This window comes from Vidua chalybeata, chromosome 2, assembly GCF_026979565.1.
Source record: "Vidua chalybeata isolate OUT-0048 chromosome 2, bVidCha1 merged haplotype, whole genome shotgun sequence".
Lineage (NCBI taxonomy): Eukaryota > Metazoa > Chordata > Aves > Passeriformes > Viduidae > Vidua > Vidua chalybeata.
The window spans coordinates 70855764-70881824 of NC_071531.1; the positions used below are offsets into that span (position 1 = coordinate 70855764).

The following is a 26061-nucleotide window of genomic DNA, read 5'->3' on the forward strand; positions in this document are numbered from 1 at the left end:
CTCAAGTAGGGCCATCTAAAGTGGGTTGTCCAGGACCACGTATGTACAGGTGGCTTTTGAGTATCTCTAGAGATGAAGAATACACAACTTCCCTGGGCAACCTGTGCCCATGCTCAGTCACCCTCACAATAAAATCACTCTCACTGTAGGTTCTTTTTGATGGTGGGTTTGTTGCTTGGGTTTTGTTGCTGTTGTTTATGGGGTTTTTTTGGGTTTTTTTTTTTTTTTTTTTTTTTATTAATATTTTTTTAAGTGTTTCCTATTGCAGCCCTTCTTGCGTGGGCCAGAAACATTCAGGCTGTGTGGAGCTTAGCACTAATGTTGTATACAGAAACTAGACTAGTCAGTGCTAGGTTTTGCAATCTATATGTACTACCAGCATATATAGATATGTGCTCCCAGCAACCCTTTTGCACCAGTTTCTGCAGCTTGTTCTGCTAGTTTAACTAAAGCAAACCCATATTATTCTCTGCAGAATAGCTCCTAAAAGACTGTCACAAATGATATTACAAGATAGGGCTGTGGACTAGTGCAGAGAGGCATCAGTGCATGGAGAGAGTGGTATTTAGGGAAAGAAATAATTGCTTGTCTGAGCATGCTAAATTAGCTATTCTTGCTGCCACAAACTAATTTGATCTCCCAGGACCCATTTCCTCAGCTAATTGGAACTTGAGTTGCCACACATGTAAATTCTCCCTTGCAGCTGTATTTGTTTCAGGCTAGCTGAGCAAATGCTTCAGGATGGGTTGTGGATGAGCACAGTGCCTCTGGTCTTTTAGGGCAACATTGGATTGATGCTCGTGGCACCTGCCACAGCCCTTCCCTTTCCAGCCCTGAGTCTGATACTACATCCCTGCAGATTTGAACGTGGTGCTTGGGGAAAGGCTGCCCTACTTTTCTCTCTTCTTATTTCCAGAATTCTCCAAACTGTTTTCTTGCTAGAAATGAGCATGCCATGCTGCTGGAGGTGGGGTTGGTGTTTGGGGCAGTGGTGCTGCGTGCAGTGAGGAAGGAAAGAGAAGTTTCCCTTCAGATATCTAGGGTGGAGGTAGGAAAGTGAATGTGCCTTGTGGAATTTTATCCTTGACTGATGTGTTACCACCCATATATGCTTTGGTGATGTGTCTGTACGAGAGAAATTCAAGCCTGTAGGTCACTGGATGATAATTCAGGTCCCAAACAGAAAACAAGCTTTTCCCCTCTGCCTGTGAAACATTTAGACCTTATTTATCCCTGAATCAGTCTGATTAAATCAGTTTCTCTGGCAAATTGATTCTCCCAAATGTCCTTTTCTGAATTGGCTATTTTAGAGTAAACATCTCCATGTAGATTTTTTAATACTTTGCTCAAAGCTGATGCCTTTTTTTTTCCCCAAGGACCTGGTGCAGATCCAAAACTGATGATGGATGTAAGTGACTGATAACTGTGTGTCACAGATCTTCATTTCCTTCTCTTTGGGAAAATTGCTTCTCTGGGGAAGTAAGAAACATAGATCTTGTGGCACCAGGTTTAGAAACTTCCACGTGGGTATGTGCTAAAGTACAGGCCTGAAGTGTGGGGTGCCTGGGCTGTGCTCCTGGTTCCCACTCTACTTGGGGCTTTGCTTGGCTCCCTCCACCCTGTGAAATTCATCAGCTGTGGGTGAGGCTTGCATACTCCAATCAATGTTGAGGTGTCTGCAGTTGACCTTTTTTCCAGGTACCTTCCCAGAAACAAATGTTTGGACTGCTCACAGAAGCCCTTTTGCATTTGCTATGCTGTAGATTAGCACAGAACTAGGGAAAGAATTTGTCAAGTGCTGACAAACAAGTCTACACTGCAGGATGGCCAGAGCGTGGAATAGAAACTTTCCGTCACTTACCCGTGAAGTGCTTTGGATTCTCCCACCTGTTTTCATTTGTGGTCTACTTTTCTGACAACCAAGTCTTTCCTTGGCAGCCTTCCATGGATGAGCAGGTTGAAGTGGCTTGCTCTGATAGTGGGCTTAGGCCTGATAGAGCCTTGAGCTCTGTTTATAAAGCTCCTCCCATACAGACAGCATACAATGCTTTGTCAGTCCCTAGCTTTTCCCTGGGAAAGACACTGGGTTGTATTTTCAGGAGGCCTGTGAACGGGAGCTAGCTGGCACCTCATGTCCACACAAGGTGCAGCTTTCACACCAGTTCCATGTGGTGAGAGCCACGCAAGTATTTCAGCTTCAACGTGTCACCAGGAAAGCTTTAATTGGATACTTGAAAGAATAATGATGGGTTTTACTGCATTTCCCACATTACTTAGGGATGATCATTTTCATCGCTCAGTGGCTGGTGGAAGTGCCATTCTGTGCTGGAGCGTTCTGTACTGCTCGAATTGACTGTGCCATCACACGTAGGTATGCTGGATTTCCCTGCCTTCACTCATGTTGCATGCACAAAGCACTTCCCTTTACTTGCATTTAGGGTTGAAATGGCTTTTCAGAGGTTCCCAGCACTTATAGTAGTTTTTGTCTAGGCGATTTGAGGTCTGGAGGCCCCATTTTGTGACGGCAAGGCTAAGGGATGATTCAAACATGAAGGCCTGATGGGAAGAGGAAAGGTAGGTTAGGGTAAAAGGAAAAATCTAAATCCAGGCAAGGTGTCTGCTCTACCATAAACAGGGTTTATATATATGGTCCAGTATTTCCAGGCTCTTTCTTCAGCCTGACCAACTTGGGGAGAATGCTCTTCAGATCTGGCAATGCAATGCTGGAATTAGTCCAGTCTCAGGAGTGACTTTGGACTCCCTGCCTGCCTAGGAAAGCCAGGTTGTTCCAAAAGCTCTAGTTTAAGGTCTGTTAATGATCATCATTAGGTTTTAGGGGGTAGAGACAGGAAGACAGTCAGGGTGTTTGCTTCTTTGTCCTAGGAGGCTAAGACAAAAATGAAATTCCCAGCTTCCTGCTCAGGCAGCAGTATACATGGGCAGATGATCAAAGCTGCCTGACATTGGATGTCTCCAGGGGAGCTCCTGGGAACTGAGCAGTGCTCACTGGTGAGGAAGCTGATTGCTGCAGCAGTTCTGTCCAAGTACTTTTCCAACTTGCCAGCAAGAAGTGACAGTACTAGGCTTTAGTTTAAAAGTAGGCACTATGCCATGCTCTACTCCAACTCTTACGAGCTCCCTTGGCTCCTTACCATGGTCCCGTCTGCAACCCGCTCCGGCTCCAGCTTGGCTTTACTCGCCTTCTCGAAGCAGTCAGCATCTGGCCCGTGAGGGGTCATCATGCTGTGCAAGCTGCCGCCTCCCGGCTGGAAACCTTCCTCCTTTGCTTCATAGTGGCCTTTGATGAGCCCCATGAACTCACTCATACAGTTCCCTGCAGTAGGCAAAGAGAAGAGGCTGCAGAAAAGGGTGATTGGGAGAGATCACAGGCTGTGAAACCCATGAGCTAAGCTGGGCCAAGCAGAGGGTGAAGTGGAAGTTTCTAGACAGGGTATCATGCTAGAGGACATGAGGGATCCTACAGGCAGTGCTTGTAAAGTTGTACAGGATTTTACTACCTGGATTCAGAAACAGAGCTCTCTGGTGAAGGACATTCATTAGAAATCACCTTAATGGAGGGGGTTCCATCTATCCCTAAATGATGTTGGTAGACCTGTGCTTTTCCTACCATCTCGAGCTGTGTTAGTAATAGGCCTGCATATGGACTGCATGGTGTAATCTGATTTTACAGACTTGGGTTAGGGATTGTGAAGCATCGAAAAGGAAGTTCTGTATAATCATCCCTGTGTTACAGACACAATATACCTGATCAACAGCCTCATGAGAGAGCTTGCTCTGCTGTCCCAGTTTATAAGCAAGAAATTATTGTGATATTCTTCTACCACCTCTAGTGCAGTCAGACACTTCACTACCTTATGCTTTTAATTCATGCATTATCTGCCTATTTCTCTACAGCCACTGTATGCCCAAAGACAAGGAGCCAAATTCTGTCCTTCCCTGAGGAAGACTACTTTCAGTAGACCCTCTGAAACCACTAGAATAACATACAACTAACTTAGGCAAGGATGGTTATATCTAATCATTCAGTACTTACTGAGTTATGCTCCGTGTAAGGAAAGTACTTTAACACCTGTCATCCAAGCTTTCAGTTTTCCTACACCTGATGTGACTAAACAATATGGAAACTTTCTGCTCAGCACTTAGTTTTTGCAAAACCAGGACATGCTTCCCTAGCTGTTTTATATATAGCCCTTTTTAACCACTAGTTCAGTCTTTGTTAAGTACAATCCAGGGTCTGAAATGTTTAACAGCAAAACTAATTTAGCTCAAAGCAGGGTTGGCCTATATATGTATGCAAACATTCATTAATTTTCATTCCAAGTTGTCAGTGTCTCATGTAGGACTGGATAGTTACAAGATTTTCATTGAACCTGCTTATGTACTGCACTTGGCGCATTTAAATTGCAGTACAGATCCTGAGAGCTGGATAGCCAATTTGTCTGCAACAGGAATTTTAATATCTCTTAGGAAGACTGGGCAGGTAAGTAGGAAATCAGCCTGGAAATTAGGAGATGAGATGAGTCCGATCTCTTTTTCACTTGCAAATTTCATATGTGAACCCAAATAACCTAGGTATGCCTCCCTTCCCTATTAGTTAAATAGTGTTGTCTACAAGCATGATGTTGTGAACTTAAAATCTCTTAGTGGCTAGTAGGTATTAAGGACCCACCATAATGAGAATCACATAAGCACTCTCTCAGACAGAAGTAATATATGCCCATGGTATAATAATAATATCAGATATTTTCATTCTAGGTTCAAAAGTACTTAGGAGTAATTCACAGCCTCTAAGGATGTAAATGCAGCCAGGAGAAGTCAGTATTTACAAGCTGTACCACACCCTTAGTATGTGAAATTGTTACGGTGTCTAAGAGGAATATTTTTGAAACACCATTGCTATACTTGGAGCAAAGTTAATGAAATATAAAAACCATAACTCTTGAGTGCATCAAAATTCTCTGAACACAGACTTTCCACTGCGCCTGAGGAGAGGAGGCAACAAAGGATTTCTGGCAAGCAAAATAAGCCTCTGGTGAAATACTTGGAGAGAAGGGAGTTCAACAGAACTGAACTTGCTGAAATCAATATGGTACTTCTACCCCAGAGTTGCTCAGTCCTGCTATACTTCTCTTAATGCAACAACATTCTCATCACAATACTAATTTCAGAAGGAATTAACGTGTGCAGTATCTTGATAGTTGACTATCACAATGTCTGCCTTACTCACTCAAGCTCTTCCCCTCCATTGCTGGGGTAGAGCAGACAACCAACCTACTAATCATTAATTTAGTGCTCAAGCTTATGGCTGAGGTGCTGTGGTCAAGTGAGTAGCTATGGTAGCCACATCTGTCCTCAGAGGGTGCTCTTAGATCATCACAACATGGACAAGAGAAGGAGAGCTCTTTCTGTCTTTTAGCACAGAAGAAGCAAGGTTGAACAACTTCATATTTGTTATCGCTCACAATGCATCTGTGTAAAATTAGCACAGCTCTGCTGATGAGCAGCAACTTAATTGTAGTTAACCAGCAGCGTGTCTCACCTCCTAGGGTCTAGAAAAAGTGTCTTGGCGCTATCCCAGCCAGTCAAGAGATGTGTTTTCCTATCACCCTCATTATTGCAAATGAAAGCAGAATGACATGGCAGGACTTTGCCTGTGGGATTTACTCAGATTACTGCAGAGCTGCCTGCTATGTTTGCAAGTGCCACTAATTCTGCTGGCCTCCAAGGTGCTTGAAAATAATTTAAGTGGCAGAAGGAACTGGCTGTGTTAGTAACTGTGTGGTTAGTAAGTGTGCAGAAATCCTCTCAGCACTTCAAAGTGACCACAGTGTGGTCACTTGATAGCTCCTGGGATGGAGCCTGTTAGCTGTTGATGTAAGGGGTGCAGGATGGCCAAGCTTTCCCTCTCAATCTCACAGAGCAGGGTGTCTCATCCTCTCCCTGGAAGGGCAGTCCCATGCTGGGAACTGGATTTCTAGCATCCATTCAATGCAACACGTTGCCACGCTCTGCCAAGATGAAGCCAAAAAACTGCCAAAAAGAAACCAGGTCTGTGGATGGCAACCAAATCCAAAAAAATATCAACCAACTCCCTGCCTGAGAAGCCAATTCCTCATCACTGGCTTCTTAAATGTGAGCAATACCTCCATCACTGTGCAGGTGGTGAAGAAGGGCTGTGGAGAGCCAATTCCCTCCTTTGCTGTAACTCTGATCTCACCATACAAATGCCAGCCCTACACCCCTCTGTGCTTCTCACTGCTTGTAATATGATATTTCCCTTTCTCCTGTTCTTTATCTATGTACTCTAATGAGATATTAAGTGATTCATGGCTGGGTGACAGGACAATATCTGACTCATTTGTACAATGCCAAGTTCAATTTGCACCCAGGCTCTGTGGGAGCCCCTCGAGTACAGATACATCCATCTATGCAGAAGCAATGGCCCATCACCTCTGAGTTTTCATGAGATGCTTTAAATAGGAACATCTTTGGATTTGTCAATTTTCCAGGGAGGACTGACTGACTCCAAGAAGCTGACTAACTGAGCCAAGGACAACAAACCAGACTGCTGCTTCCCTGCACATGCTCTCAAATAAATGGAGACTTGTTTCTTTCCTGCAGTCCTGGACTCAAGCACAGCCAAGGAAGCGCAGACGTACGGTGGTAGTACGGTGGGCGGAAGGTGTTGTTAGCTACCCCCCATCGCGGGGGGAATATGACAAAGTCAGCGAGTGCCACTCCAGCACGGGTTGTCTTGGCTGTCAGGACAGTGAAGATGGAAGGATCCTGGAAAAAAAGCAAAGCAAAAAAGAATTAAATGGAGTAGGGCTCAGAGCTGTCTGCTCAGGTCACCTGGGTGGTAAAGCTGATTGATACAGCCTCTCCCTTGCCTAAACAATTTTGTCACCTGCACCTGATAGTGTGGATGAGATTTGGGACACTGGGGGACAGCACTCAATTCCACGCTGTACAGGGAAGACAAGAAATGGGTCTGGATGGTTCTTCCTTTGAGCAGCTTTGACAATCCTTCCCATCCTGGCCCTTGTAGCTAGCAGCACAGATGAGGAGGGTGGACAACACTGCAAGATGAGGTACTGCAATTCCAGGAGCAGTCTCCAACACTCCTACCACAAAACCACACCTTTTCCTTAGCCAGTTACAGAGGCATCTCACTAGAGGCATTTAGCCTCATGGCCCTGTTAATTTACAAATGGAGAAGAAATTGCAGAGAAACTGTGCCTTGTTGAAATCTCTAGTGCAGTAAAATGATTTTCTGGGCTTTGATCCCAAATCCATCCTTCTCCTGGCAGATTTTTCTGGAGTTTTAAACAATACTTTTTGTTGGTTTTCTCACTAGAAATGATCCAGTCTCCCTTGCACACCCACTTGCATTGCTGTGGGCATCTCTCCCACTGGACTGGTTTCCTTTTTAGATGAGTTGCTTACATTAGTTTTGGCCTTAGTTATTTTCCATAAAATCTAGAAATTGTTACAATAAAAGCTGCCAGCTCTTCAAAATAAAATTCAGTGCTGGACTCAGAGGAACCAGAGGAAGGAGTCTGTCCAATAGCAAGAAATAAATCAAGGCAAGAATTTGAAGCAACGGTGTTTTTGCTGAGTTGCACAGTGTATGTTGGCATCAGTATTCATTCCTCCTCCAGGGCACAGAAATTCTGTGCTAAGCTGCACAGAACTGTTTAAGAAGCTGACCAACCTCCAGTTATGTCTTTGTACCACGAAAGAGGATGTCTTCTCCTATGAAATCTTGGTTTGGACCCAGGGAAAGCAAGACAAAAGATTTCACACTGTTTCTTAGAGCACAACATATTTTTTAAGAGGTGCAGAGCCCCTGGAGCTCAGGGTGGGTTTGGATGGTATGGTAGCCACAGAATTTTGCTTTGCCTTGCCCAGTTCCAGAACTTACCGCGTGGTCAAAAGCAACAGCATTAATGACCATGAATTTTTCCAGGTGGTATTTGTATGGCGTGTAGTTCCCATGCCAAGCTACAACATTGTAGGGGGAGTAATCCTAGCAAAGCAAAGAGACAGAGGATTACCACATACAGCCTTCCAACATGCTGCACATATGCACGATGCTGCTCTTTCCCAAGTGAAAAGTGGGTTTAGTGCTGGTTAAAGGTACACTGGCAGCCCTTTAAGCACAGCTCAGTGTTGTGAGGATAAGGTTTTCCTTAGCATTTCTGCCTGGTGAACCTCAGCCTTCCCTCTGGGGTTTGATCTCTTAAGAGCTTTGGAATGCTCAGGCAGTGTTTGGGCAAGGCCAGCTGCAACACCAGCTCTCTGGTAAGGGAACTCTGGATTTTGATAGTAGCACCAGCTCCTCATTACTACGCTGTCACTATAAATATATGGAGTCAAAGACCACTGTTGAGTTTTTGGACAACCAAGTCTTCACAAACACTTTTGTCCCAGGCTGAGGATCCTCAGCTGGGAAAATGAATGACCCAAGAAGACAAGGGCTCAGTTCTGCTCCACATAAGTGAGCAGGACTTTGTGAGATGACATCCATGCTACTGAGCTGCATATCCCAGGCCATGTACTGGCAGTCACTGCGCTTCAGTGTTACCTGTTCTCCCAGGGCATCCTCACCTGCTGGGCTGCAAACAACTTGCCCTGGTACTTGCTGATCACTGTGTAGCCCCCTGGCACTTGGCGGTCTTCGTACCATGCCACAGGCACCAAGAAGTCACGTGGGTTGGCCAGGCCATTGGCTCCTGGGAAAGAAGGAGAGGTGACAAAGCTCTTTGAGCAATCTGCTAGGGAAGTGCAATTTCCCAATCAGGAGAGGCTGGTGCAATTTCCTGGCTTTGCGGGTGCCCTTCTGTGTTATGAATGACCCAACTGCTTCTTGGCCCACCATGAAACCTGAAATAGTCATGTACTTCTCATGTTCCTATGAGTAGGTGATTGTAATTCATCCTAGCATTCAAGTCCATGCTCCCTTTGTGACTAAGAGAGGTCCCACCAGTTGCCTTCTGAACAAGATTAGTACGTCATCCTCAATTAAAGGTATGTAACAACCAGGAATTAAGTGAAAAATGGAGGATGAATTGCTCTGTTCCTGGACATCCTGCTGACAGGATGCTTAGCCATGCAGAAGTTATGAGGCATGTCACGAGGGGGCCAAATACATTTCTGAATGCTAACAAAGAGAGCAATAAAATAGTGATACCTACAGACTAGGGGCATACTGAGGGGTTGCTTAATGTGAAGAGTGCATTTTCAAAGTGCAAAGCACCATATGAGTGCTGGAGCATTCTTTTCCTCGGTAGTATTATTGTTACAAAGTGGTTTTGAATTTCTTGGATAAAAATGCAGACATTACTACACACTGCTAAGGTTTAACAGTCACTGCTTTTCTCCAGCTGTCTTTTTTTTCAAGTGAAAAGTGAAGTTAAAATAAAGTAAGACTGAAATACAAAGGATTTTGGTCTCTGAGGGGAAGGTGGGTAGATGGTGAGAAGAGGAGCTCTTATAATTACCACCTCCTGAAAAGGTTTACAGGCAAGTGCAGTCTCTTTCTTTTCTCCAGAAAGTAAGCCTTATAATAGATTCCTGCCTTCTGGAGACAAAAGATCCCCAAAAAACCCAAACCAAAATCCCAAAGCAAGTCTAACTGTGTCTGGAAAACTAGCTAATGGGAAAACTTATTACAAACAGTCTGGGCAACCATATCAATAATCAAGTGGAGCAGGCACAGGGTATGATAAGTGGATGGCAGAAAGCTGCAGCTGGCTAAAAGGCAAGCTGTTGAAAAATCATTGTAGGGTCCATGTGGAAAATTATGTGCCCAGCATGTCATACAGAAGAGATGCTCTAGTGGGGCTCCACTGAATGCTGCAGATTGGATTGGTTTTCCACTGAAAGAAGGACCAGCTTCATTTTCACCATGGCCATGAGATACAAATGCCCCTGAATGCAGATGTGCCGCACCAAGCTTGTCAATACCAGTTAATTTGCTTGAAGCATGGCCAGTCCCCTAGATCATGCTGAGAGCTAAAAATATCTAGTGGAGGAAAAAACCCCAATCCAACCTAAAACTAAACAACCAACCCCAAAACACCAGTCTAAAAGTGGAGAACTTTGGCACTGGTTTTGTAGTTATTTTAGCTGTTACAAGAGGAGTTTCACTTCCCTTCCCTGGGACAATCTCAGTAGAAGCAACCAGGAGGTGTTTTTCTCAACAAGATAAATTTGGAGGCAAGTACCCAAGGGATGAGGAAGGTGACATAACCTGAGCTGAGCACTGCCAGAAAGCTGACTGGGTAATCATGATGTGGGCAGCAGGCCTTCAGGTGCTGCGTCCCCTCACAATATCTTTGTCATGGCAGCAAGAGGCTGTGTCTTCACTATCTGTGACTCTGCACAGAACAGGAGGCATCTGGCACAGAGGATCTGTGATTTATGAGAGCTAGACCTGCACTCAGTGAAAGCAGAGCCTCCCTTGCAGCACCACATGGAGATGTGAATGCGTTGCTGATCCAAGTCCTGTGCTGCTTGCTTTGTTGGCTTCTAATTCTCCAGGAAGCAGTTTCTGACACTAAAGCACTCTAGAGCTCCAAGGTTCCTCTGTTAACAGAAGCAGGGGGGAAAAAACACTTGACTAAATCTAAGATGGGCCTTCAGGAATATCTCATTTTCAGTTGCCTTTGACATCTGCCCTTCCTTTTACCTTTTAGGAAAATTCTTTCCTATCACTCCAGTTTATGTCATATCTGTAAGTATGAGGTATCAGTGGTGATGGCCTTTTGGGTTTCTTTTGGTAGGAACAGTTTCAGAGCCAGCAGATGGGGATATGCTGACCAGAACTGAAAAGAAAATAATAGAAAAGAGGGTGGGAGATAACTGGTCCCTTCAGTGCCAGGGGAATCTCTGGACAGCTGGTCTGTCACCTTTTTTTGGGCAGATGCTTGCTCTTCTGGGGCATAGCAGTGCTGGAATGGAAAGCAGCTTTGTGAAGGAGCATGTGCATGGGAGGATGTGATGGATTTGGGCTTGCAATTCGTGCCTGTTCCTATGAAATTCACTGTAGGTGTAACAGGAAATCATTACCAATGGGTCCCAGGTCAGGCAGCTCAAAGTGTGCCCCATACACCTCTAGGATGTAGCCTCTGGTCTCTCCAAACACCTCCACACTGAAACGCATTCCTTGCTGGAAAATAAAGAAAGATACTGGGATCCTCCCAGGATTTCACTGACAAACCATGAGCAGCTGAATGCAGGAGCTGGCTTGCTCCAACATCGGGCTCTGAGCCACAGGCAAGGTGCATTCAGCCCTTACCTGGATGACACAGATTTCATTGGGCTCCACTAGCATCTTCCCAAACTCAGTTGTGATGAGCAGTTTTCCTTGCTGGGGCACTGTGGAAACCAAATGCAGGCAGAGGAGCTGAAGTAGTGTGGTGATTGCCATCTTCTCTCTCCCTGTCAGAGCACCCAGGCTCCAAGGAAGAGCACTGGGCCCTTTTTGGTACAGCTACACAGTGAGTCTAGGGTCCCATGCAGACTCTTGCAGCAGAGACACGTGCACTGGAGTGAAGCTTCCTGACCAGCTCCATCATCCCCGTGTCACAGAAGGTACTTGTATGAGCCAAAACTTCATAGCTCCTTGGTGTAAGGTTTGCACTACAGCCCAAATAAATGGGATTTGATACGTTTGGGTCCATACCTCTCAGTCTCACAATCTTCATACGAAACAGTGCATGTACATCTTTGTCAGGACTGTGGCGGTGTGAGATGTCTAGGAATAACTGCTTCCTGATGGTAGAAACAATACTCTGCTAACATCTGCATTGTTTTCCATTACTGTTCTGGCACAGGAGAGCTCACATTTTGACTTGAAAAACAAGTAGATTTACAAAATCTGCTCTGGCACTTTTACTTCACAGTAGTGAGGGAGGTGAGTGAGAACAATTTAATAGCTATTTGATGGAACAAATGTTCCTGTTGGTGTCCCGAAGGCATTCCTATTCCTTACTCAAGAAAGATACAAGCAAATATCTGCCTTCTGATACCACTCAGAATATTTCTCAGCATGTGTGGACTTTATGTGTCAACCTCCACACTCACTGTGGCAGTCTGGTTGCCTGAGGCTGGCACAGCATGGGAGCTAAGGTGCCGTGCCAAATAATATTGGGCCAAAGCAACAAAGGCATCTAACTGTAAGCTGTTCTGAAATCCTGAGTTTTATGATTTCCAGAAAACCTCTGCCTGTGGCATATCTAATACCAGTCTGGGGAGCACTAGGAAATGATCCCTGAGTACCATGGTGAGGAAGCTGGGTCACTGCTCAAAAAGTTGAGGTCTGGCACAGGAGCAGTGCAACTCGCCCAGTGACCGAGCTGGTGCTAGACCACCAAATCTGCATGGCATGGGGATGAAGCCAACCCTCCCCTCCAAATCTTGGCTGTAGAGCCCCAGGTTCTGGAAGAACAAAGAGGCAGGCAGGTGGTAGCCCAGGTAGAACCACCTGGAGGACAAAAGAAGCCAAAGCATTAACTCACCAATCAGGAAGTCGCCATCTGAATTATAAAGGCATCTAAAGAAAAAGGGAAACAGTAAGGTTAAGGTGCTATAAGCCCCACGCATTTGTGCACACCACAGCTACAGCTGGGGAGTTTTGAGCTGGGAGACTGACATGCCAGAGTTTCACAAATTCACAGAATACTCTGATCTGGAAGGGACCCATAAGGATCATCAAGTCCAGCTCTTAAGTAAATGGCCCAGCCTGGAAGCAGGATGTTCTCTGATCTCTGCCAGGTCCCTGCCTTTGTACTCATGGGCACATAAGCTATTGTAAGCTGGGGAGTGGGGCTGATTTCCCCCCTGAGCTGCTGCAGGGAGCAGCAATGCCTGCTGCATGTGTGTTGAATTCTGAGGAGCAGCTAGAGGACCTAAATCCAACACATCTCCTCTTGCTGCACCCCCATGTCCAGCTGCCTACTTCTCTTGGTGGTTCCTCACCCATTCCTCCAGTGTTTGACCACAGAGCGCAACCCACTGTGGATATGGAGAACACGTTTGCCTGTGCACACAGGGACACAGGACATAGATGGATGCCGGGAGCTGGACTCAAGTTGGTGGCAGACAGACAACCCAAAGCAGTCTGAGCCACCAGCACAGCAGGCACTGACCTGTCAATCATGGAGGTGTTGCAGACAAAAATATGGACAGCGATGCCATTGCGTCCTCTGGGCTCACCGGCGCCACACAAGGTGTGCAGTCCCTACAGGCAAACCCAAAGCACCAGGAGTGAGCAGAAGGCAGGGGAGCAAGGGCAGCCCTCTTTCCTCCCCTCACCCCACCCTCTTGCTGGGTCTAACCTCCTCTCTCACTTCCCACACTGCTACCAGCCTTTCTCTGGGTGGCCTTTTTTCAAATGTGTTGGATTCCCATTAATATAATATGGGTTTCTTAAAAATCCATGTAAGCTAGTGTTTTCCAACCAGTGGTCTGGGGAAAACTGAGGGTTGGGGCTTTTTTTTTTCTTTAAGAATTCCTTGAAAGTTCAATGAAGAAAATCAAGCCCGCTGCCAGATGCTTGAAATCTGCAATCCTCTCCCCTCCTATAGATGCTCTGCAAGCCCAGTGGTTTCAAAACTGCCAATATTACCCCAGTTCTGAGCATCTTGTGTGTCCTGCCACCCACTGAGGGGAAACAGAGATGGAGGATGCCCAGATGCCCTGGTTCCCCAACTTACGCTCACAAAGTCCATCTTATTCTGAGGGGCTTTTGGAATCTCAAAAGGTTTCCACCGCAGCTAGATTGCAGCAAACAAAAAACAAGAAAGAGGTGCCAGTGATCAGAACACAAACGGTGATAATTCAAAGAAAGTAGATCCCTGTCCTTCCCCTGCTTCTCCTTGCTGGGGTAGCTGTCTCTTTCCTCTCTTTTCTCATTGCTTTGATCATCTGGTTTACAAGTGTTTTTGTTGTTGCTGTGGGTTTTTTTTTTAAATTAAAACAAAAAATTATTTGGGGGGCTTTAAAATTTTTTAATCATAATTTTGTAAAGTAATTGGCAGGCCTGTGTAGTGCCAAGGTCAAAAAAATCCTATTTAAAGTCTGTCTCTATTAATAACAACACTTTTGAGAGCAAAGGAATTCAGGTAAGCCAGCTTTCCACAGTCAAATTGTTATGGTCCTGTGCTCCACGCTAAATGATTCAGTCCTTCTGTGACCCAAACATGACATTTTTGTTTGCTCCACCTCATATCCCCACAACCAAAGCAGAAATAGCTCTGCCTGCATGAGCAGGAGCCATGAGCGGCACTAATTACTTCTTGCAAAGCCTATCAAGGTCCTCAGGCAGAAGGTGTCAGAGGAGTCCAAAATATTTGTTGGATTTGAATCCAGCTGCATCCTCTGCACAAGAAGTTCCACAGTTTATGTTTGTCTGGAGCTTTTTAGTTTGGTTGGTTGGTTGGTTGGTTGGTTTTTGTTTGGTTGATTTTTTACTGTCACATTTGTTACTGGCATTTGTTTTTTTCCTGCTTCTCAATCACAGCTTCCCTTTGTCATCTCTGTTCCAATCTGGAGAGCTTTCTTGTTTCAGCATTTCTTGCTCAGATGCCCCCCATATTTTTTCATCACGTTTGACTCCTTTTCAGTTTTGTCATCTTTTATAATCCTGCCATTGTCCTTGGGTAATTTTAAAGTGTCATTTTCCCCATTGACTTTGCATAAGGTGCCTCCATATGGCCATCTTTTTAGATGGATGAGGATTGCTGAAGCTCCTTAAGTACCCGGGTGAAACACGAAGCATTGCAGGGAAGAGTAGGTGTTGTCCAAAAACTGAACCTTGTCTCTGGCTCTGCTTCAGAGAGAATAAGAAGGAATGCAGGAAGGTGGCTCCCACTTGCTGCCAGGAAATAACTCTTCTGAGTTTGGTAGTTGCCATTGAAAGTGGCAATAGAGGGAGTGGGCAGGAGCTTTGCTGCTGTTTCCTTAGACAAAAAAGTACTACATGTAAAGGGTTTCAAATATTGAGAGCTGGGCATCTTGGAATTACTGTAATCATAAATAATCATAAAGGTAGATGTAGGGTGCAAAAGGACATCAAGGACGGATGAGGTGATAACAGAAGTCATTGGAGCTTCTTGGGAAGGAGCACCAAAGGCATGTAAATATGAGCCTGTCACTGCTCCTTGGTCAATGGCTGGAAAACATATTCCAGCAGATCCAGGAAATTATTTAGACAAATGGTGAGGCTGCCGGGAGGCTGGAAATTAGCTAATGATGATGCATCAAAGGGCAAAACCTGAGAGAAGTGAAAACCAATGACCATGAGATGATGTTGAGAGGAGAATGGCAACAGATTAGCAAAACCAAATGTTCTGGGACTGGCAGGGAAGAAATCATGATTAAAGACAATGGCAAGGCTGTAAGAGAGGAAGACAAATGCCATCTCTCTCTGTGACTCTCCAGAATGAAGTGAGATTTCCCATGAGGGCTGCAGAGAAATGGGCTGGCAGCTAGCAGCCTCTCCAAAAGCACAGGGAAGGAGAGGATGGATGGCAGAGACATGCAGCTGCTCTGCTGGCTGAGCTGTGGCATGAGAATTTGATGGGGGACACTGAAGGAGAAGAGAGAGCAGATTAAAAGGTGGCCAGCAGGATCCCCCAGGGGAGATGCCAGGTAGCACAGATCTAACTCTGTGGCACTGTAGCTGTGCTGGGAAGCTGTCAAGATGGGAAGCAACAAGCATCGAGGGTGTCCTTCCTTAGGTGACCATGGTGAGGAACAATGAACAGGTGGCGGACAATACCCTGCTTTTGAATTGGTCAGACCTCCAGGAACCCATGGCTCCCCTCAGACCTCCTGCAACTCAGTGCCTTTGCACTTCTGATTAGTTTGACATTGGACTGTCCTGGCAGGACCAGGGCTCCTTCCAGCACGGTTACCTGGTTGGGGTCAGGCTCAATTTCGTCCCAGTCGTGTGTCAAGTGGCCCTCTTCAAGAGGTTTGAAAGGTTTGTGGCAGACTGAAGGTAGGATTCGATATAGCCAGCTGCAAACAAGGAAAACAAAACACCTGTATTAGCCTGGGGAGGAGGTTAAACCCTCTGGGTAGCTGCTGGCTGACTGAGCTCCTAGAATAACATTTACATGGATGGCAACTGGAACAAAAGGTTTATTAAATGTCAAATTAATATTATTAATATTAAAATTACATAGCAAACAACAGCTTACAGCCAGAGGTTTCCAGAGAGATGGCTTTTATTATGGGCTCTAAATACAAACATGTCCTGCTTTATATAGGTAAATGTCTATATGTGTATTTATGTGTAATTACTTAAGTCTACATTCACACATATGCATATGAAAAAATAAAGATACAGCTTTTTCTGTTGCAACAATCTCACAGTTGAAAAAAGAAACTTGTTTAAACACAGCTATAAAGCAGCTCAGACAAGACAGGGATGAGCAGTGTCCAATAGAAAGAACAGAGGAGCTCTCTGGAGACAGCCTGTATCTGAATTCAGATGGATTACAAAAGTAGCATCCTATGCTTGGTTGGCCATGCCCATGCAGCAAAGCCCAGAGTTTTATGTGATGCTTCCTGCTGCTGAGGTCCCCTATGCCTCCGTCGCTGCCTGGGACCGTCGCTCTCCTTCCTTACTGTCTGCAGTGGCTGTGGGCCCTGCCAGCACTGCCACTCCAGCATCCACACATCCTGCATGCTGCAGCCAAGCCCAAGCCCTGACTGGACTTTCAGTCAGGTGAGAGAGCAGAGGTGACCAGAAAAGCCTGAGCTAGGCAGGGCAGCCAATGCTTTTGATGTGTTAACAGTGCATAGTTGCAGTCTGGGCAAGTGGGAGAGGAGAGGAGGGAGCTCTCCCTTGAGTGCTTGAAAAATTCCATCAAGGACAACTTTGTGCAGCAAACAATGATTCATCCCTTTCCCACGCACACTGAGAGCTGGCACCAGCCTGGAGAGCAGAGGCATCTCAGATGATGCATTTGCCTTTCATTTGAACAAGCAGCAAAAGGGACAGAAGAGCCACAGTGGGAGAAGCAAAAAGAGAAACCCATCTTCTGCAATCTGGTTATGGCTGGAGCATGGCAGGACAGAGCTCTGGGAAGCTTGCTGCTGGCTGGAACAAGCTGTTCCCAGCACTGCTGAGGTGTCAATGATCATGCTGGGTGCCTGGCTCTTTTCTGAGGCTCTGGGCAGCCCCAAAATGGGAACAGACTGAGCTAGCAGCTCACTGGCCCCAATCAGTGTACAGGAACATCCCTTAGGAGGAAAGAATCTTTCTCAGAGGCTTTGCTTTGACACTGTGCATCATCAATTGCTTACCAGTGCCAGTGCCAGGGGTAATCTTTCCATAGAAGCATCAGGGCTGAAACCCCAAGGTTGTTTCACACAGCACACATTTAGGACTCCGTGGTCCCTGTGAACATACCCCTCCTTCCTCATCTTGCTCAGAAAACCACTTTGTTTCCCACCCCAATCACTCTTTTCTCAGCATTTTTTTAACCCACTTGCCCCACCAGAGCCTTTTCTCTCCCTCTCCTGTGGTCTTCTGTCCTTGTCCCTTTCCCAGTGCACAGCAGAGCTTTTTACCTTTCTAGCCTTGCAGAAAGCACTGGAGGCACTGAGGCAGCCTCTCCACCACTCCCCAGTGCTCACCCCAAGTGCCACATGCCCCCCCACTGCCAGGGGTCACGGTACCTTCGCTTGTTGGTGGGCCGGGGACAGGTGAAGGCAGAGCCCGAGAGCTGTTCTGCATACAGGCCGTACGGGCAGACTTGGGGGTTATTCTGGATGGGAGGAGAAGGAAAAAGAAGGAGTGAGAGGCAGTGGCATGGAACTTGACTCTGCAGCCTCCAGCAGAGCACTGACCTGGGCACCCAGCACCCCGATGCTGTAGGGTGATGTGCTCTCCTGAGGCTGTGCTTCAGCTCCAGTATTTGTGTGTTCTTGCTCCTCTGAGGCACCAGCCAGACCCCCAAACACCATTCCCACATGCCACAAAAGTGCCCTAAGGAGTCAGCACACCCACTGAGGCAGCAATAGCTGCAAGGGGCAGTGCTGCACAGGATCAGAAACATGAGTATCAGGGAAAAGGAAATAATTCCCAGTGAATACAGACTGAAAAGCACACCAGTATTGAGCACAAACTTTTCTCAGACCAAGTGCTCAGAGAGATTACCCCAGAGCATCATGTCTGGTTGCCTTTCCAGAAGGCACAGAAGACACAGAAGCTCAATGCACTGAATTCTCCCTTCTCCTGCCTCCTGCCTATGGAACCGGTGCCCAGAGCAGGCATTTTGGTGTCGTACTACTTCCTCCTGACAGTGCTGCTTGCTGCCCAGAAGCATCAGTGACCTGTGTAGAAGCCTTTGCTTTCCTGCAGGGTTTCTGCACAATGAGTCCTCCTTTGTAGTACAAAGGGGGCATTTCCCCCTTTGCAGAGCCGTGGGCACAACTAGCACAGGTTTTAGCAACCCTTATGAGTTCATAACTGGAGGACAGAGTTCTCCTTTTCAGAGAACAGAAACTAAGCATTTTGATCTAAGTAGGCCACCATTTATTTGTTTGAGATCAGCAAGAAGCAAAGATATCCGAGAACTGCAGGAAACACCACAGTGGGACAGTCATACACCATTTGCTATCCCATCTCCCTCTTTGTAAGGTCTACTATAGCATCCTGTATCCTGCTGCTGAGCAGACCAGCCATGCATACAGGATCAAACCCTGCCCTGAGAGGTGGGCAGAGGGGAGAGCTAAAGCTCTCTGAGTGCATGTAGCTTCCAGCACTCCAGCTCCATCTTGTCAGTACGGGTATGCAGTGAAGCAGGGGAATCAATAACCCTTGGAATTTTTATCTTAGCCAGCACTACTGCAGATGCCAGTCTTATAAATACTGCATTGGAGAAAGGATCCACTCCTGGGACTGAAAATCTTTTTGTCTAACTTGTTTTCAGATTTTTCTATTAACTCTTTTGATACAGAGTCCACACTCTGTCCAGATGAGAGCACCTCAGCCAGGAACTGGAGGAGTCTGCTCTGGAAAGTGGTGCTGCTGTGGAAATCCTCAAAGAGCACACCCACCACATCCCACTGCCTTTTCAGACCAGCAGCCACTATTATTGATCTTCCAGTTTTAAGTGCCTCTATCTTACCTTTTTTCTAGCCAGCCGCAGTAACAAGACAGTGCACCAGTCAAACTACCAGCATGAACCAGCACAGCAGTTTGTCTTTCTTGTGAGCACACTGTGGGCTGCCATGCAGACTTAGGGGACATTTGCATTTAACATGGCACTGTGTTGTGTGTTAGTGTCCTCACTGGCACACAACATGCAAAATACCAGAACTGGGGAAATCCAGGAAACTCAGGAAAAGCAAAAGTTGAAAAAGTCTCCATTTGACCTTAATTCTACTGGCCTCTTTGCATAGATGAGGAAGAGGAGCACCAAGGGGTGTAATTGGCTTAGCACCAAGTCACAGAATCCTAGAATGGTTTGGATTGGAAGGGACCCTAAACCAACCTGCCATGGACAGGGTCACTTCCCACTTGACCAGGTTGTTTAAAGCCCCATCCAACCTGATCTAGAACATTTCTAGGGATGGGCTATCCGCAGCTTCTCTGGGCAATCTGTGCCAGTGTTGCACCATTCTTATAGTAAAGAATTTCTTCCTAGTATCTAATCTAAGCCTGCCTTCTTTTGGATAAAAACCATTCTCCCTTGCCCTATCCACTACATGCTCTTGTGAAAAGTCCCCCTGCAGATCCCTTGTAGCCCCACTTAGGTACTGAAAGGTGCTATAAAATATCCCAGGAGCCTTCTCTTCTCCAGGCTGAACAACCCAAATCCTCTAAGCCTGTCTTCATAGATGTGCTGCTATCCAAGTCCAAAGATTACAGGAGATCCAAGGGAAGCCACAGGCAGCCTCAGAGTGTGTGCTGGTGTAAAGGAGACCAGCACAAAAGGAGGTAAGAGAGGTTTAATTCTTCAGGGTCTCATTCTTGCCTTTGGGCACCAAGAAGGTAGCGCCACATGGGTTGCAATTCCTTTCCTTAAAACAGAATGACCCCACATAATTTATTTTCATCAAACATGTTCAGAAGTTACTTTTAAAAATGAATCTGTCAGTTTATTACTACAGGTATTCATGTCCCCTCCCTACAAAGAAGCTTCTCGCCTGCCAAAGACTCTTATGTCAGCTTCATTGAACCCCATTCCTACAGAAATTGTGAAATCTGCCTCTCCTGCATGAGCATATCTCTCAGCCAATCTTCAGACTTCTGCTCTGATTTAATCCAGAGCTGGTGGCTTCATTCTCAGTGTGGCTGAGCCACTTGTATTGCAGACTCCTTTAGGAAAAAAAAAATCCTGTTGCTGAGCAAAAGTAATTTAGACAGGTCTTAACACCCAAGGTGAAACTTGGAAGTTCACAAATAACTTAAAAATAGAAAGTATGAATGGAAATCTTTATTTCTGAATTCTGCCAGCGTCTTATTATTCCAGTCTTGTATAAAGAAGACTCCCGGAGATTTTCATGGTGGCAGAGAGAAAGGAAACATGTTAAGATGAAAAGAAGCCAAAGGATTAGATATTCACTCAAGACTGCATTTTGATAAAGCACTTAAAAAAACCTCAGTACCTGTCCCTCCGGTAAAGCTCCTGGACAGCGTGGATCCTCAGAAACATGTTCATTTCCAAATCCTGACATGTACTGTAAAATAAACCACACAGCTCATCACTGTTTTGAAAACACAATCAAAACCTCTCCAAATAACCCACCCATAGCTTTCCCATGCATTTTTCCCGGCTCTTTGTATGCATTAAGACTTTTTCAAGTGATCTGCTTGCATGTTGCCACAGACCATTTTTACAGCTCCCGGATTTGCTTCATTAGCTATCTGTGTGGTGGGCTGGGAAGCACAGACAGGAATTGCTCTCCTAAGACTGCATGTCTATTTTGACTGTATTCTGCTCCATCATGGTGCTTGAGAAAGAACCCAAATATCACATATACTGTCAGACTCAAGGACAACAGGGTGATGGAGAGGAAGAACTGCATACCAACATTATGGATGTGTGCTAGCACCATTCACGTTCAATCTGACTTTGCTTCAGTCATGGGTGTTCCAAAATCTCCAGACTGCCTTGCAAATTTGTTCACTGGCTCATCAGATTCTTAGGGAATGAAACTGGGAATAATTTGGTTGGCATGCCTTGTGATAAATCCCCATGCTCAAAGGTCAAGGTGTAGATGAGATGAGGGATGAAGGGAAACACAAGCAAGTTAAACTGTGCCACTGATCTGCCCTAAATAAGTGTTGTCCTGTTGGGCATGAACTGTCCTCCACAGTAGTAAGCAAGAATGAATCCATTACTGGGTGATTGTCTGGGTCTCGAGCAGTGAATTCCCAAGAGACCCACAAATGGAACAGACCTATGCATCCTCCCATACCTGCCCTGTCTACAGCTGTCATGGTCTGAGCATGGCTAAAAGGTACAGGATAGAGTGGATGCAGATCCCAGATTTGCAGCACTGGGAAAAGCCCCTCAGCAAGCCTGAGACACATAACAGAAGCAGGAATAACAGAGACCTTAGCTTTGCACTGTCAGAAATGTAAATACAGTCCCTTCAGATGCTACAGGAAGCCACAAAGCAGCTCTGTTGAACTTTACGTGAACGCAGAGGTGTTTTTGGCAGCAACCGAGGGTTCAGCCCCGTGGCCTGGGGAGGGAGTTAAATATTAATGCTGCCCTCTAACAACTGCAAGAGTAGCAGAGCTGCTCATCAACCTTCAGACAGCGGTGCCAGGATGGCAAAGCCCAGGAGCCCTAAGGCTTGGTTGTCACACATCCTAGCTGTGACCAGCACTAAGCAGCCCTGGCAGGCACAGGGACCATCCTCAGAATGGTATGACCCCCTGAGAGGCATAGGTCTGAGATTAAAGTGAACAGACAGACGAAGCCTCTATACCTGATTTATTTTATATATAGTATTACAGCACCTGGATTATTCCCCCCAGGGGTGCTCAACCTTGGGCAATTTGCAGCCACCTTATAATTTTCCCAGTGTAGCAGATATTCAGAGAGCAAGCCTGAAACCTCCTGAGAAGTGATGTGTTTTCCTCAGGCTCCTTTTAGCAACCTGTAAGAGAAGACCATTCCCAGGGGGCCCAAGCTGGCTGGAAGCCCTGCTCAGCCTGAACCTGAAAACATCCTGGTTTCCCTTGGTTCAGGGAGGATATTTCTCTCGTCTTGTAAGTGAATATACATCGCTAGGAGCTGCTCTCCGCTGGGTTCTGTAAGAAGCATATTGATATGCAAAGCAGTAGGTCACCTAAGCAGCCTTGGCAAATGTATTGTATTGGAACATTCCCCCCATTCCCCCTCCCCCCCCCCCCCCCCCCCCCCCCCCCCGCTTTTCTTCCCCCCTCCCTTCTTTTAAACGGAAATGCAGCAATATCTGATGGGACTGCAGCAGTTCCAGAATTAACTGAGACTTCGACACTGCATCCTCCTTTACCGGTACCATAAAGGTTGTCCGAGCATGTACCTTCCAGGCAGCCCTGTGAAAAGGGGAGGAAAGGGGGAAGAGGACGAAGAGGGAACAAGCTGATTTTCTGGAAGCATAGCCAGCAAGGTTCAACAGGCTCTGCTGAATGCTGATGGAGAGCTGAGAGGGGACAGTCAGTAGTTCTTCGGAGGGTCTGTGTACCTAGCAAGCATCGTGTGCTCCCTGGCAGCCCCGTGCCACACTGCTGGGGTGAGGGGGAAAGGAAGCACAGAGATTTTGTTGTGACAAATCCGTCCCTTGTCCTTCAGGCCAAAAAAAGCTGGAGACTTGCACATCTGAGCTGCCCATCCACATCCCCAAAAGTCCGTTTGCCTCTGCTTGCTGGGCCAGAGGAAAGAAAGAAAGAAAACCAACTCAGCAGCAAGCAGCTTATGGCAGCAGCTGCTCTGTGCCCGTGCTGGTGCTGCACCGCACCTTGCCCGAGCACAGCAATGCAGGGGACACTTTCCCACTGGGCTGGATGCAGAGCTGCTGCCTTCCCCAGCTGCACCAGGGGCTGCAGAGGGTGGCACTGCCCCGCTGCCTTGAGAGTGGCAGCAGAAGCTGCTGCATCATTGTTTGGTTAAATAAATTCTTTCTTGCCAAGAAAAAAAAAAAAATAGAATTCTCAGGTAACTGCATCGAGGGCTGAAAAAAAGACATTGGCAGGACTGCAGCCACTGGAGGGGAGACGCCTTGCTGGTGATTTATCACCCTGAGTGTGGCTCCAAGACTTTTGCCTACAGATCGGATGTGGCTTTTCTTATTCCCTGTTTCATTTTCTCTTTCCCTATGGCATACCTCAAAGAGTCTTCTCTCCTCTACATGCCAATAGAGGGTTGGTGTCATACATTATCTGGGCTCCCAAAAAGCTGTGCCACATGTGCTCCCTGCATGCCTTGAATAGTCATGCTCCAGGGCTCTGGGGCACCATGCAACGACCCTGCTGATACAGGTTGGCTGGGAGCAGCGGTGAAAGGGCCAGTCACATCATGGCCTTTCTCCCTTCCAACCCTCCAAATCCACCTCCCACATCCCAGTTTCTGTTGCACAAGGTGCCCCCAAGCCAAGGGAAATGGCCACTTTTTGCCTGCCCAGCAGCAGAGCATCCTTCCTGGGCTGAAAAATCAGTGAAAATGGAACCCAACCCTTCTCTGTGAAGTAGCACCATGATTTGAGCCCAAGAGCACATCCCCCTAGGTCTCTGCCTGGCCTCTACAGTTCCTAGATAAGTTATAGAAATCTCCAGGTTGGGTAGGTTGATGTAGCACTATTGTAATTGAGCAGCTGGTTTCTCTGTTACACAAAATAGTCTCTGTGGCTCTTTGTTTTCAGTCCTGCTTTTAACTACTGTTGTTATTTTGTTCAAGATCCTGTAGATTTTTATACCAACAGGACCTTAGGTATTCATCTGACTCCACTTTGGGTTTTGTTTTGTAGTTTTTCGATAAAATGAGAGAGATAAAAGCCCAGCACAGCATAAAAAATTCAGCATAGCTCATTGATTGGAATAACTGGGATGCAGAGTGCTCACAATGGGTGTCGTGGTCTGACCTATAAACCATAACCTTTTGTTCTCCAGATTAGACAGCAGGCATGGGAAAAATGCATTTGAAGTCTGAACGCATACTCTGCAAAATAATTAAGACCCTTCTTCAAACACTGCATAATATATTTCTCTATCAGCTCCTGCTGCAGGACACATGGAAACAACATTCCTCTCTTGACAAGAAGCATGGCACTTTTTATCAGCTCAGTCCAGTCAGCCCTGGAGCGTTCAACACAAATGCAGAAACATTGACATGAATATTTGTGGCAACGAGCAGAGTAGGTCTCTCACTCTCTGTGTGGGGCTCCACAGCCTCCTTGCAGGCTGAAGCCAAAGCACACAAACCAGAACTCTCTGCCCTGGTGCTGTAGGGCCAATACCCCCAGAAGAAGCTGCCATCTCCCCTGATATTTCAACATCCCTGTGCTCCAAAAGTGCTGGAGATGGTCCAGTGCCAGATCTTTCCTGAAAGGACCTGCTCAGCTCTAGAATGGGACATGGCACTCTGCAGACAATGGAAGAGAGGGATGGATGCCAGGGGAGTGGAGAGGAAGGGTAAACCAACAGTTTTGGAGGAGAGGTGCCAAGAGAAGGTGAAGCAGGTGAGGTGATGACGGGGTAGGGACACGTGTGACGTCCCAGAGAGGAGCTGCTGGCAGAGCAGCCTGTTTCCATGAGCAGCTCAGGGCAGACCCACGCTCAGCCTGTAGCCACAGCGGCCAACAAGGTGTTAGGGGCTGCTAGGAGTGAGTCAAAGATGGACATGGAAGATGCAGTCACAGCCATGACATGAACCAGCTGGATCCTGATCTGGAATGCTACAGGGACAAGGCTGCTGAAAGAGGATAGTGAGAGCTAGGAAGTGTCATGGACAGGCAGGGAAGAAGCACGGTGAAATCTTACTGTTTGAGGAGACAGGACTCCTCAGAGGTGGATGAGACCTATATGAGCACTGTGTAAAATAATGAGCATTACAGAAGGTGCTGAAGGAGCACACACGTATCTCCACGACTAGGAACAGGCTTAGTAACAATAACATCCTGAAAGTCCAGGGAGAAATATGATGATCCTACACAAGTACTTGAGACTCACCATGTCATGGAGTAAGGCCTTGCCACTCCTGCGTGCTGCAGCAGCTCATGCACCCCAGTGGCCTGGGGCAGCTGGCCCCCCACGACAGTGGTGAGGTGCTGATGAGATTCAGGGTTGCAAGTCTCGTGTTCCTATGCTTGAGCCACAAGCCCGCCCTATTACACCCTTCTCTCAAAGCTCCCCCATGCTCTGGTAAATGGTGCAGGGAAAGCTCCTGCCAGCTGCGCTGCTGGGGCTTGGAGAGGAGGGCATGGCCACAGCCTTGCTGCTCCAGGGTGCCCTGCAAGGAGTACTGAGAATCAGCCCTGAATGGAGCCACTTCCCGGGGCTGCTGGGGAAGATGGCGGCCAGGGTTGCAACATCTGGGCAGATGTTGCCAGCCAGATTTCATAGGCTGAGGGGGAAACACCCCCTGGCAGCCAGAATGGGAGGAGGGGGGTGCATGCCAAGGGTGGGAAAAGGACAACTCCCACCATGAAGAGGTCCTGACCATGAATGATTTCCAAAGGAACTGAAGAGGGAGAGAAACGCTTATTTATAGATGGAACACAGCAAAATACTTCACCCCAAGAAAACTTTAAAAACACACCTTGACACACAAAAGAGGGGCACAATAAAATGAAACGGAGCCCCAACAAAATTAGTATGAGCAGAGAAAGGGTGTCTACAGCCAGCACTGGTGCATTCCAGGCACCCAACATCTTACCTGCAGGCCCGTCATCCTCCTCCTGGTTATCCTCCTCTTGGAGCAGACACAAACCCTGAGCAGGTATCTGCCTGGCAAGCAAAGCCTGCTCACTGATCAACTGAGCTGGGCTGGAGGCAGGCTAACAGTGCTGAGAGTGAGAAAGTCC

The 26061-nt window shown here is 46.7% G+C and overlaps 1 protein-coding gene across 2 annotated transcripts; it reads right to left on the bottom strand.

Moving 5' to 3' along the window:
- Positions 1-2196: 2196 nt before the first annotated feature.
- Positions 2197-26061, bottom strand: HGD (homogentisate 1,2-dioxygenase). 2 transcript variants are annotated; one of them, XM_053936330.1, is made up of 14 exons: positions 25914-26061; positions 20656-20727; positions 17719-17807; positions 15945-16050; positions 13743-13802; positions 13176-13267; positions 12546-12580; positions 11324-11403; positions 11095-11194; positions 8632-8756; positions 7946-8050; positions 6681-6807; positions 3153-3334; positions 2197-2556 (listed from the first exon to the last, which is right to left on the bottom strand). In XM_053936330.1, exons 1-14 carry the CDS (start codon positions 25926-25928, stop codon positions 2425-2427), a joined length of 1320 nt encoding a protein of 439 aa, XP_053792305.1. In that variant the 5' UTR covers positions 25929-26061; the 3' UTR covers positions 2197-2424. The 2 variants fall into 2 exon arrangements, with proteins under 2 accessions (XP_053792305.1, XP_053792306.1); XM_053936331.1 differs by lacking the exon at positions 25914-26061 and adding an exon at positions 25208-25226.